The following is a 13,051-nucleotide window of genomic DNA, read 5'->3' on the forward strand; positions in this document are numbered from 1 at the left end:
CTCCTATATTCCCCTTCACCGCCCCCCAGTGTAATAGTTTGTTTCATTTCGTGACTAAATCTCATTTTGTTTGCTTTATTATTGAACTTCCTTTATACTTTTATATGCCTTAGATTGCTATAGATATTAAATCTGCAAAGCGAGAACTAAAGAAAGCAAGAACTGTCTTACAAATGGATGAGCTCAAATGTCGCAAACGTGTTTTAAGGAGGTTGGGATTTGCTACATCTTCTGATGTCATAGAGATGAAAGGACGAGTGGCTTGCGAGATAAGCAGGTAAAACTTGATTGTTCTGGAAAACTGACTTTCAAATGGGATATTGTTTTTTTTAGAGAGGGCTATTGATATTTTGGCAGAAGAGCTGTCTTAAAAATAGAAAGTTTGTATAGTACCTCCCATGTTAAATACAGGTTTTGACCATGAAGTTGAAAATTTAGAAAGGGAGAATAAAAATCTCTTGGATCTGACTAATTAACACAAACACCATTAGCATTTACATATATTTCCTCTTTATTTTAATGCATTATGAAATTTTTACATGATTGTAATCTTAGTTTTATACATGATTTTGTATACTTTTTTTAGCTATTAGGAATGTTTTCCCACCTTGAAACTTAATCTAATAATCATTACCCTTTTTTTGGTAAAGTTTTGGACTAAAGATAGAGTATTATAGTATAGCATGTTACAGACCTCAGTTTAAAATTGGATATTAGCTACTGTCAATTGGATATAAGTTATTGTCTATTTTGATAATCTTTGCCACATTACAAATGACCTTAAAACTATATAACTTAAAATAACAACAGTTATTTCATTCTCCCTGGTGGTTTCTGTGGGTCAGAAATTCTGGAATGGCCCATTGGATGGTCTGGCTCAGGGTCCTATGTGATTGCCATCATCCTGAAGATAAATGTTTTGCTGTAGTCATGAATATTATTCTCAGTGAGTCCATAAAAGACATTTTGAAACAGCTTTTTATGTTCTCACCATGGCCCTAGTAGATGGGGCCAGAGAATTACAAACCTTGTATATGATCTTGGACATTCCTGAAGAAGGCTTATTCATACTGTTCTTGTTGTTTATACAGTTTAGGTATGAATTCAGATGTCTGAAGGGGCCACAATTCTGTGGTAAACAGGACAATTCTTGGCCACCAAAAAGGGGTCAGTGACTACCCATTACCAGTCAGTTATTACAGAATAATGTGATACAGATTCTTCAACTTAAAAAAGCCCCAAATCCAGAATTTTAGATGCAGTCTCTTGATTTTTAAATTTTCACAAGCTAACTCCAGTTTTGTTTTGTTTTTTTAAGTCACTGTGCAAGCCAAATGAAACATTTCTTCAGTTAGACTTGGCCCACAGGCTTGAAGTTTTCCTTCAACCTGTGATAAAATTAAGCTTTCCTACTTTGTAATTAAAGACACCTAGGCACTGTAAAGTTAATAATTTATCCAGGATTAAATCTAGACCACAACACTGGTCTGCTGATTTGTATGCCAAAATTAATGTTACTGAAATTATTTCTTTGTGATATTATGTAGTATTTAGTAAGTAATAAAGAAATTAATTTCTCTCAGATGTCTGCAGCTAGATTTAGCCTTGGAAGAAAAGATACTGATTTTATCCTGAAATAGAATATTTAGGGAGAGAGGGAACAAGAATACATATCAAAGTATGTTACCTTTCGCCCCAATTTGCCTCTCCCTCTTGTCGGTCTTGCTGAATAAATAAGACCCTGCCACTGAAGGCAAAAACTGGGGAGTCATCTTCAACTCCTTCTCTCCCTTCCTACTCTCTTCCCACATCTTCCTGATTGTTTTCTCCTACCTCCATGCTGTTTTAACTGTTCCCACTGACTAATGTGCATCCTTCATTGTTTATTGTCTGAAGTATTGCAGTAGCCCTCCTGACTATTCGTTGATTCTTGTCTTAAGTCTCTACAACCCATCTTTTATACTCTTACTTTGAGAATATTCTTTCCAAAGCACAAATTCCACCATGTTACTCTTTTGGTAAAAGTCTCTCAATGATTTTTGTATTGCTTTTAGAATAAATTCCATAATTTAGTATATTCTTGCCCTTCCCTCTCTAGCCTGTTTCTTGTCTGCACATGGTGTTTCTTTCATTTAGCATGACCTTTCCTTCACTCCCCTTTCCTGTATATTTTTTTTGAGATCTTCCAAAACTTGCTTTTAGCTTCTTCAATTTGATTTTAGACCTCTCAACTTTTTTTTATAGTTGCCTATGTAATTCTGTGTTAAATTGCTGTCCTGTGATTATTGTCTTTCTTGTCTGCCTCACACATTAGACTGTAGAAGTAGTCTTGTCTTATTTGTATTTTTGTCCTTTTGGCTTGACTTAACTGTCAGTTTTGCATTAGGAACCTAAATTTTGTTTTTTACTTTATTTTTGAATAGTTATAACTGTTTGTAAAGTTTGATAGTTCATGGCTTTATTCTTTTTTAGAGTTCCTCCCCAAAATAGAAAGTTTGTCATTTGTTTTGTTTTTTTAGAGTAATGTCCTTAACAGTTACTGAATGGATCCATTAAACCTTTATATAAATGTAACATGCTATATGGAACCTTGATTTTGTTCTAAAGACACCATCTTTGTAGTCTTTTTTAGCTTTCATTGAACACAGTTGAGAATTCAGAATTTTTTTTTCTACCCTTGATGATAAAGGTGAAAATAACAGAAAAAGATATTTTGCAATTATTACACAATTCAGAGAATTAACACAGAGACAAAAAGCACTCTAGGCAAGGTGATAATGAGATTGATCATATAAGCAAAATCTCAGGTCCTAGGTAAATTCTCAACTCAATCAGTGAGTGGATAATCTGTTTCTAAGATCAGGAAGAAAATTCTAAGTTTTTGTTAGTTTTACTCTCCTTTATGTTCAACAGGAGAGACTTCAGTTATGTAATGTTTTCTGATAAGAACTTGGACCATCCCATTTTTCCAAAAAGGAATTGTGACTATATTTTTCATTTATGATTGGTGTGCTAACATTTCCTTGATACAGTTCTTAGGTAGTCAAATACTGAAGATAGTTGTAAGTACAAGGAAACTGATAAACTGATGATAAAAAGATGAGAATAATTTATTGGATTGATCACTTATCTTTGTAATATAAATCTGTTATCTTTATAGTATAAATCTGGATGTGAAAATGCTGTACAATAATAGAGCAAAGAAGATGGCCTTTCTTCAGTGAAATTATGACTTGTCAAGTCTTTTAAAATATTTTATTTAGATGATGCAAAAGAAGAACTAAAAATAATAATAAGCTAAAACCTAAAAGATACATTTAAAATCTGGAGTCAATAGTATGTTTCAACAATGGAAGTGCAAGAAGAAACAGAAGTAATGATGAGCTAGTACCTATTAGAGAAATGTTTGAAATATGGAATTGTATTTACTAGGTGGATATAGTCCAGATTCATGAATGACAGTTGAGCAGCAATTTGTTACATTCTCAACACTGGGAAACGATAAAATATGTGTCTGCTATGGGTACATTCTAATTAAGATTCTAATAAAGTTTTTCATTGTCTTTGTTTTTTTAGTTATTTATGAAATAACTTAGAATTGAAAACAGTCAGAAAGGTCCTTGGGCCTGAATAATAAATGGTAGTGACTTTTTTTTCTGTATTCTAAGAGTTAAGAAATGGTTCTTTATTTCAGTGAATATGCACATTTTGACATTTACTTTTTATATGAAACACCCATTTCGCATTTATTATTTATATATTGGTAAGTATAATGACCTGCCATTTCCTCAGTAAATGTTTGTCACTCCTCATAGCCAAATAACATATTTTATTTAAAACTACATCTTAAGGTTGTATGGGTACATATGTGTGTTTTTGTATTCTGACATTTGGAATTTATTCTCTCTCTTTTTTTTTTTTTTTTTTTTTTTTGCATATGGCGGTATAGTGCTGATGAACTTCTTCTAACTGAGATGATGTTTAATGGCCTTTTCAATGACCTATCTGCAGAACAGGCAACAGCACTACTAAGCTGCTTTGTGTTTCAAGAGAATGTGAGTTAATAGATTTTAGCACATCTTATTTTAAGAAATTAATTTACAACCCTATAATTTAGTATTACTATGGATATTTTTAATGATAAAATATACTTTATATTTACATGAGTAATGTTAATTAGACATCAGTATAACTAACACAAATATATAGTAAGAGAGAATTAAATGCATATTATCAGAAGAAAGAGTAAAATAGAACTCTATTTGTAGACAGTCATCATTAATCAGGTTCCAAGTTATAAATTTGCTCTATAACCCAATGTATTATTTGAAGGTGTAGCCTAATCAGACAGTCCTAGAAAGAAAAAGAAAAGGTAAAATCGGGAAAAACTAGTAAATCTGTATGGGGAATGAAATTTTGAAGTACTATCCCTCCTCCCACTCTTGGAGAATAACTGTGAAGCAGCTGATCCAACTAGAGGCTGAAGTCTTAGTTTTCATAGCTAAGATTTGAGGTAATAGCCATAAAATTCTTATTGTTGGTTTAGCATTTTTCTCATGTGAGTAGTTGGTTTTTAACAGCTCTTGAGAAATCAAAAAATGAAGCGCTGGATCGAAAACCATAAGAACACTAATCATTGTTTATTCCAAAAGGTAGTATGATTTGTTTTAGAAAGTAAAATGCATATTTCACATTTCAAAGTTAAAACTATATTCATTGTGCATGCAACAGACAAAATAGTAAGACAAGGACATTTACCTTCTAAAAATAATTTAATGTTGCTATCTAAATTTTTAGAGAACCTTTTACATTTAGTTAAACTTTTAAGTAGTAAATTGTAAGACAAATTGTTTTTTTCAGCTCTGCCATTGATCTGTTTACTTGTTAACTATTTCCTTACTTTTAACCATATAAAATATGTAACTTCTTGAAGTAGGTAGGTATTTTCCTCTCAGCTCTCTGATTACAGATTAGATTTATAACTATAGTGACAATGATAACAAATAGCATAGTAATCCAAAAACGATTTCTGCTCTTGAGAATGCCTATTATCCACCTATGAAGTAACTTAATTTGCACATGAGGAATGCATTTCTTTACAGGATGTTTTGTTTGGCTATTGTTTGCCTTAGGTTCGAAATTTTATTGTATCATTTTCCAAGATAATTGTTAAGAATGTTTGTCAAATTTTCTTTGAACAAATCTAAGATTTAGAGATTATTTGGAGTTTGGTGGTCTTCTGCCTGTGTCAGACTTTTTCCTGTGGCTAATTGCTTACATTGTGCTCTTTCTTTCTTTTTTAATGTCGCACTACAAAAATCCTGTCTTCTGAGAGGCCAAATATGTTACCTCCTCACCGGTGTTGGGCCACAATTCTTTTTAAGTCTTGGGCCAAGATGTCACTATATGTAGTTAAGATTTGTTCAGTGAAGCCATACTGTGTTATGTGTGGTGTCATCAATTCTTATGGTGGTGCCTTTCAACATCAAGTTGGATATTTTGTTAATACTTTTAAAAATATGCTTTCTATTCAGAAAGAAAGGTAAATAGAGTAAGATACTTACTATAAATAATATATGGTCTGCTTGATATGTAACTTCTGTTTAAAAATATGTTGCTTCTAAAACTGTACCCCCACATTTTTATATCATTTGTATTATTCAGAGTAATTTAAAGATTGTATGTAGTCTTTATAATATAAATATCAGGTACTTATAAATACTTATTAACCACCCACTGTGCAATGCGGAGATCTAGGCACTAGAGAGACAACAAAAATTTTTGCTTTCATGATACTTATATTCTAGTGGATGAAGATAAACAATAAAGAAATAAAGTTTATGTATATTATGTAAAAAGGAAAGAGGGTTTTGGAGAAAAGTAAAGCAGAGGAGGCAGATGGAAATCACCAAGGGGATGGGGTTGCTGTTGACCGTGAATGGACTCAGTATCAAAGATATTTACAGTCTTGTGTTCTTTTCACTTTTAAACTGAGATGTTGAGTTCATTCTGGCCATTTTGCTTTTTTATGATTCATCACAATTTTTTGTTTGTTTTAACAGGAATAATAACCTGGTTCATGATTTATTACATTATATACATATATATGTATATATTAATGTTACATATCAAAACGAAGTCCTGTATACTGCATACTGATGCTTAATATAAAGGCAGATCTATTGGAACTAACCTGTAATTGCTTTTTTAAATTTACGTATAATTTAAATCATGTTTCACACATGGATACAAACATATCTTTCTTACAATAATTTTATTTTTGTACAATAAGTCTACCTTTGTCAAAATTTGCCCCTTAATAATGTCTTTATTCTAATCACAATCCAATAGGTTTTGAGGATCTGAGCTTATTGTTTCTCTTTGACAGCTTAAGAAGCCAACAGGGAAAGCGTACAGCTTAGTGGTAGAGTGCATGCTGAGCATTCACGGTCCTGGGTTCATTCCCCATTACCTCCATTAAAATAAATAAATAAACGTAATCCTCCCCCCCCAAAAAAAAATTAGAAAAAAAATTTTTTAAACCTTAAAAAAAAAAAAACCAACACACAGAATTCAAGCAGCTAGTTTAAGTTCATATGACAAGTTAGTAATAGACCTGAAACTCCTATTATTCTAATTGAGAAGTTGATGGACTTTTCACTATTGGGAAGACAATATTAAGAATACTAAAACTCATGCTAAACTTTTAACTGTCTTAAAAGTACTTAGAGAGCTAGAAAGAGCTGAGTAAAATTAAAATTGAGGGCATTATTTCTAATGTTCTTTATCCCAGATTTTCAGTTTCTACAGATTGAGAATTGCCTAGAAGCCAAAACTTTCAAAAATCAAACTGTGATACAACAGTTTATAAATGTTGATGTAACTAAACTACTGTGCATGTTTACAGTATTTGCTCTCCTTCAGTTCCATTTATGGGGACAGAAAATAGCACACTTTACAAATTTAGAAGTGGAATCTTTTCCTCTGAAATATAAGAGCATAATATAATTCAGGATGAGAGGAATGATAATTTTGCTTATATAACCTAGAAGTTGATTGGAAACACCAAATGCTAATGACTGAGGTCTTATAATTTGAAATTAATGGATATCATGAAAGCTTTGTTTTGTTTGTTAAAGCAGGTAGGAAATACTGCATTTTAAATTTGGGTTTTTACATCTACTCTTTTTTCTTCTACAGTCTAGTGAGATGCCAAAATTAACAGAGCAGTTAGCAGGACCACTTCGTCAAATGCAGGTAAGGTTTTTTGAACTACGTATTTTGTGAATAGTATATTGTGAAATAAACATTTTTGACAGTCTAATCATAGTATTTATCATTCCACAGAGACAGCTTCCTTCAGGATTAAATATGTCATTTGATGTTAGTCTTGTCATTTAATGCTATTTTGATAACATCATTTCTAATTTTTATTTTAAAAATTAAACATTTTCCCCCACGAATATGATAAATTGTATAGAGTGAATATCTGTGAATGCAGATTTAGCATTGCATATGTAGATAGGCCATACTAACAATTCAGTGCCTGCATCATTTTCCTTGGTGCTATGAATGGCATCTAGATGGGCTAGGTTTTAGTTAGCTTATTTTTTTGTACATTTTTTCATCCTACCTTACAACAAATTTTAAAATCAGGTTTTAAAATCTGTTTTAGACTAAGAAATGATTTATTTCTGGGTCCTCAGAGCCACAGTAGCTCATAGTAATGAATTTGTGTCTTTATAAGAAATTTAAACTTCCAGAACCAGGGGAATCTTTATTGCTCTAGGAATTTTTGACCTTTTAGATTACCGAGGAGTAAAGAATGAATCCAAATTCTCATTGTAGGGAAAAGAAAATACTGAGATTTACATTTTTAAAAGTATATTTGGGGAAATAGCATCTTTTTGCCCATAAGATTTGTTTCTCTGTTTTGTTATTGTTATCTTTATTTTGCTAATGAAACAATTAGAGATTATTAAATGTTACTCTTGAACAGTTTTAATGAAGAGTTCTGGTTTTTGTAGAAAGTCTTGCTCTTGATGTTTTTCTTAAGGACTTTAACATAGTGGGAAAGCTTTGCTGTTTGATCCCTTAGCAGTGTTAACAGGCACTGTGGCTACTTAGAAGCAGAATATCCAAATTGTGGGCTTATTACCTAGGAAGAAAAAGGAACCTTGTAGAATGATGACTTTGGAAACCTAAAGAAAAAGTGGTAAGAGAGATCATAAGTAAGACATTTTAAGTGTATCTTTTACCTTCAAAGGAATGTGCTAAAAGAATAGCAAAAGTTTCAGCAGAAGCCAAATTGGAAATTGATGAGGAGACTTACCTGAGCTCATTTAAACCTCACTTAATGGATGTGGTATATACTTGGGCGACTGGAGCTACATTTGCCCATATCTGCAAAATGACGGATGTTTTTGAAGGTATGGTTAAATTTTGTATGCATGCATTTCTTTCGGATAAGAGAAATCTACTTAGGATGGCATTGATTCACTGAACAAGAATAAGATCTTATTTTCAGTTTTTGGTCATAAAAGGGAATCTTCTGCTTATGTAGATCAAAAATAATCTCCATAAACCCTTTGTATTATTTAATAAACACAGTCTGCTCATTGTAAGAGTTTATAATCTTATGCCCATGTCTCTGCAATCACAGATAAACAGATGATCCTAGTAAGTCCTGTTTGTGTGGGTGTTTTCACTTTTGGTTTTATTCTCTTGGTAATAACCTATTGGCTTACTATATAATTCCACTAAAAAATGACACAGTTGAAAATGCTGTCCATCATTGCATTTCTGATAATAGTTACTCAACTGAAAAAAAAAATTTTTAATGAAAAAGTAAAGGAAGTATATAAGGAGTAGTCATAAGTGAATTATAAGAAGTAAATAATATTCACAGTAATTAAAGAAGACCGTATTTAGAAATGCTGTATTTGTTGTAAAAAAAAAAATTGGCTTATGTAGATTTTTACAATGGTAAATTGTGGTTACATTGACCCTTCTTAAAAATGAAAATTAATGAGCTTGGGCTTCACAGAGATTATTATAAGAATATGTAAAATATTACTTGTAAGTGTGTTTTGAGAAGAATTATATTTTTAACACACCCCGTATTATGCTTTTTACCTGATATTATTACTAATAGATTACTGTGTTTATGAATCAGTGATTTTTATGATGCATAGGTTAAACATCTCTGCAACAGAATCAACCATGAACCTTTACTGCATTGAATTTTATGGGTTTTAAAGTTTTAAATACTGTAGTTTACAGTATATTTTGTAATTGTGGTATGCTGTTTTAATCCTTTCCCTAAAGTTTATTTCTAAGCCTCCATTAAATGATCATTATTTAATATGGTCCCAGAATCGTCCTCTGAATACTATATTCTGTTACTGGGAAGGTCATTATTTATTAACTGCTATGTTCCAGACATTGTGCTAATCAGCATTTTATATAATTTAGATCTAATCACCAAAATAGCACATCAGGGTAGGTATTATTTGCACTTTACACAGGGAGGCTAAACTTAAAAAGGTAAATAATTTGGCCAAGGTCGCGACAGTACAGAATGGCGCTATGATTTGAATTCTGGCCTCTGTGACTGCAGGTCATATGGTAGTTGATAACTTCATCTAAGAACTATAATACTTTATTCTTGAATTTTGGGTCACCCAGAGACTTTTAAATACTATCCTAAACTATACATACTATCTCCATCCACTGAAAATTCGTGCTTGTAGGAATGGTAAGCAGGTCTGTAATAATTCATGGTGAGTAGCTATCGTTGAGGCTGTGAGTAGAGGGAAGCATGACATCCTCACCGCGTTTGTGAATTTTGCCTAACACACAGGAACCCTAGATGTTGATGGCTTATGTGTTTTGGAGGCCCAAAGGCAATCCCTAAATTCTAAGACTTTTTAATATAATAGCGCATATTTATATAATACCTACTTCTCTGAGAAGGTGAACACACCACATGAAACAATAGTGGTGCGTAGTGGAGAGTAGTTTTTGTTTTAAGAAAAATGAAAGGGCAATAGACATGGAGATCTGGGGAGCCTTATGAAAAATTATCTTTGTGGATTATTTTTTACTCTTTATGCTTAAATGGAAAAGTTATCACCATATGGAAGATAAATCCTAAACTGCTAAAATTGAGGACAGTTTATATTTCTGCTACCTATGAGTTGATGTTTTCCACAACATACTAGCATTTCTGAAATGTATTTTGCCTCCTTTCAATTCCGTGGGGCTATTTTGACACTCAGTTTGCCTGAGAAAGCTAAGTTTGAAAATTGAGGACTTCACTTTATAACTATAACTTGAAATTGGGTCTAACTTCAGCATAATTTTCATGGTGCCATTATATCAGCTATACTTTTTCTAAAATTAGGATATACTATATATATTAGCTCATAAAAATAAAATGTAACCAAACATCAAAAAAAGTCATTGAGAATCTTGATTTACTTAAGATAGAATTTTCTTTTTCTAGCATACTCTCTCCTCACCACCAACCCCCTTTTTTTTGAAAGATGTTGTTCTTTCATTTCAGAATAGCCATTCTCTCTTCATCTTGTTACTGTACATGCTTTATATAATTGGAAAAATACTGTTCCCAAAGCTCTAGCCCATGGTTATAGCGTGTCTTTTATTTTTACAAGCAGAACTTTTTGATTGGAACTTTTTAATGTGCTACGCTCAAGTGTCTGATCATGTCATGTCATGAGCCTCAGAAGTAGTTTTAAATATTTTTCAGACATTAGCTGGGGCTAGTTAACATTGTAATGAGTAACACCGGATGTTTAGGGACTATCTCATGTAAGAGAAGAGTTTATACTGTGATTCAGTTGAGGAGTTTTGAAGACTTCATACAAATAATTATTTCCTCTGTTATCACCCTGAAAAAAATGATAAAATGTAATTGTTTCTTAGTTCCATCAAACTAAACTTGAGGAACAGTTGGAAATATATTTGTATGGGCTACAGCCTAGGGTTTCAGTCTACTAACTAATCCATGTAGTAGGGCCATTGTAATCTAGACAGGGGCCATTAACTATTTCTTTCTTTACAAAAACAATATTGTACTCTTCACTGTATGAAGAGTACAATATTGTTTTTGTAAAGCATGAAGAATTTGCTATCCACAAGCACATGTCATCAGGAAAGCTTCTATGACGAACTGTCACTTGAAACTGTTGACGCTATTTCTGCCTGCCACAGGTTTTAAAAGCAAACATTGTTGCATTCCCACTCTCTACCCCCACCACATGCTCTTCTCAAATGCCTGTCAGTAAGCATAGTTTTATACCCTTCTCTGGGACAGGGTACGTCAGTATCTAAGAGATTTTCCAGTAGATTTATTTTGAAAAATACTTTTGCTAGTAATAATGGAGTAACATTTTATTAGTAAGAGTAATTTCTGTGTTTACATTTTAGAACAGTTTTAGTACTGAATGACAGGAATTAGTACCTGATACTTACTCATTTTATGAATAGTTAACTGAGACCCTAGTAGGGATCAGGAATTGTGCTGGGTGCAGTGTGAGCAACGGTCTCTGCCCCCTGGGAATGGTTTCAGTGTAAGCTGGGATCAAGTGGTAAACAACTGCAGGAAAGTATATTTATGACCCTAACCTTCGGCCAAACTCATTAAAACCACTTAAATAGGATGATTAAATCAAGTTTAGGTCATGAACTGTGGGGAACCACGGAATGCCAGAAAGCTGGAGGTAGAGATCTCTCTCCAGATAGAGAAATGTGTTATTTCTATCCTCAATTAGAATGTTTTTTGTTCAAGAACCAGATGAGCCTATTGTGGGCAAAACTGCCCTTAAAACATGTGCACTCGAATGTCCGTCAGTGGCTGAGTGGTTAAATTACGGTTTATCCATGTAATGGAACAGTATTCAGCTGTAAGGAGGAGTGAAATACTGATTCATGCTAAAATATGGATGAACTTTGAACACACTAAGGATCTAAGTGCAAGAAGACAGACACAAAAGCCACCTATTGCATGATTCCATTTATGTGAGAAGTCCAGAATAGGCAAATCCATAGAGACAGAAAGTAGATTTGTGGTTGCCATGGGCTGGGGTAGGAGGAACGGGGAGACAATGACTGCTTAATGGATATGGATTTCTTTTGGAGTGATGAAAATATTCTAAAATTAGATAGTGATTATGGTTGTACAGCACCAAATAATACTGAAAACCACTGAACTGTACACTTAATTAAAAGGGTGAATTTTATGCTATGTGAATTATATCTCAGTGAGTTCTTCCAGAATGGTGATATAAACCTGAGTATAAAAAAGGGCAGTGACATTGAGGTGTATGCTTTAAAATGGTGCATTTTATGTGTATTTTGCCACAGTCTTTTTAAAAAGGCAGTAACCAGTAAGAATTCAGTTTGACTTTCCACTCTGGCAATACCAGAAAAAAAGGTTTGTAACAAACCACTAGGTTGTTAGTGTGTTTATTTCTGTTTCTGGTCAGCTTCAGATAGCCTGGGGATGGGTCATGGCTTTGTATCTTTTGTCTAACACTTAGTCTAGGTAGTCCTAATTGATGAGGCAGAATGATTTCCAAAGCTGAGAGTAAGGAGAACACTTGGACTAGCGGATAGTTACCTGGGTGAGATAGGATAAAAATGCACAAAACTGCTTGAGGTGACAGTAAGGAAAGGATGGGACTAAAAGCAAAATAATGAAGGATGAATGATTGAACCTTTACAAAGATAGATCTGATCCTGTTATTCCCCTGCTTAAAAATCTCCTGTTGCATTCTCTTCACAGAATAGCATCTAGATAGATGCCTTAGTAGGCCTCACTCAGGGTCCTCAAATAGCTGCCTTTGTTGGGCTTTTCTGCATTGCCTCAGTGGTCTTCCCTTGTCACTGCCTGACAGAGACCTCATTCTTAAGAGACCCAAGTTATGTGTCATCTCCTGTACTTCCAGGGCATTTTGTTTACTTACCTCTGTAAGACCAAGTGTCAACATGTTACAGTAAATCCATCACTCTCTACCATTACTCAAGG

General features: G+C 33.2%; 1 protein-coding gene across 2 annotated transcripts in view; it reads left to right on the plus strand.

The window, feature by feature from the left end:
• Positions 1-13,051, plus strand: part of MTREX (Mtr4 exosome RNA helicase) — an 81,020-nt gene that overhangs the window by 65,936 nt on the left and 2,033 nt on the right. For both annotated transcript variants that reach the window (XR_006728765.2, XM_010966283.3), the window contains exons 22-25: positions 114-277; positions 3,950-4,055; positions 7,201-7,257; positions 8,267-8,429. Coding sequence is in view for 1 of the 2 variants with exons in the window: in XM_010966283.3 (XP_010964585.2) it covers positions 114-277; positions 3,950-4,055; positions 7,201-7,257; positions 8,267-8,429 (490 nt within the window). In the remaining variant the exon portion in view is untranslated. The remainder of the gene's footprint in view (positions 1-113; positions 278-3,949; positions 4,056-7,200; positions 7,258-8,266; positions 8,430-13,051) is intronic.

This window comes from Camelus bactrianus, chromosome 3 (genome assembly GCF_048773025.1).
Source record: "Camelus bactrianus isolate YW-2024 breed Bactrian camel chromosome 3, ASM4877302v1, whole genome shotgun sequence".
Lineage (NCBI taxonomy): Eukaryota > Metazoa > Chordata > Mammalia > Artiodactyla > Camelidae > Camelus > Camelus bactrianus.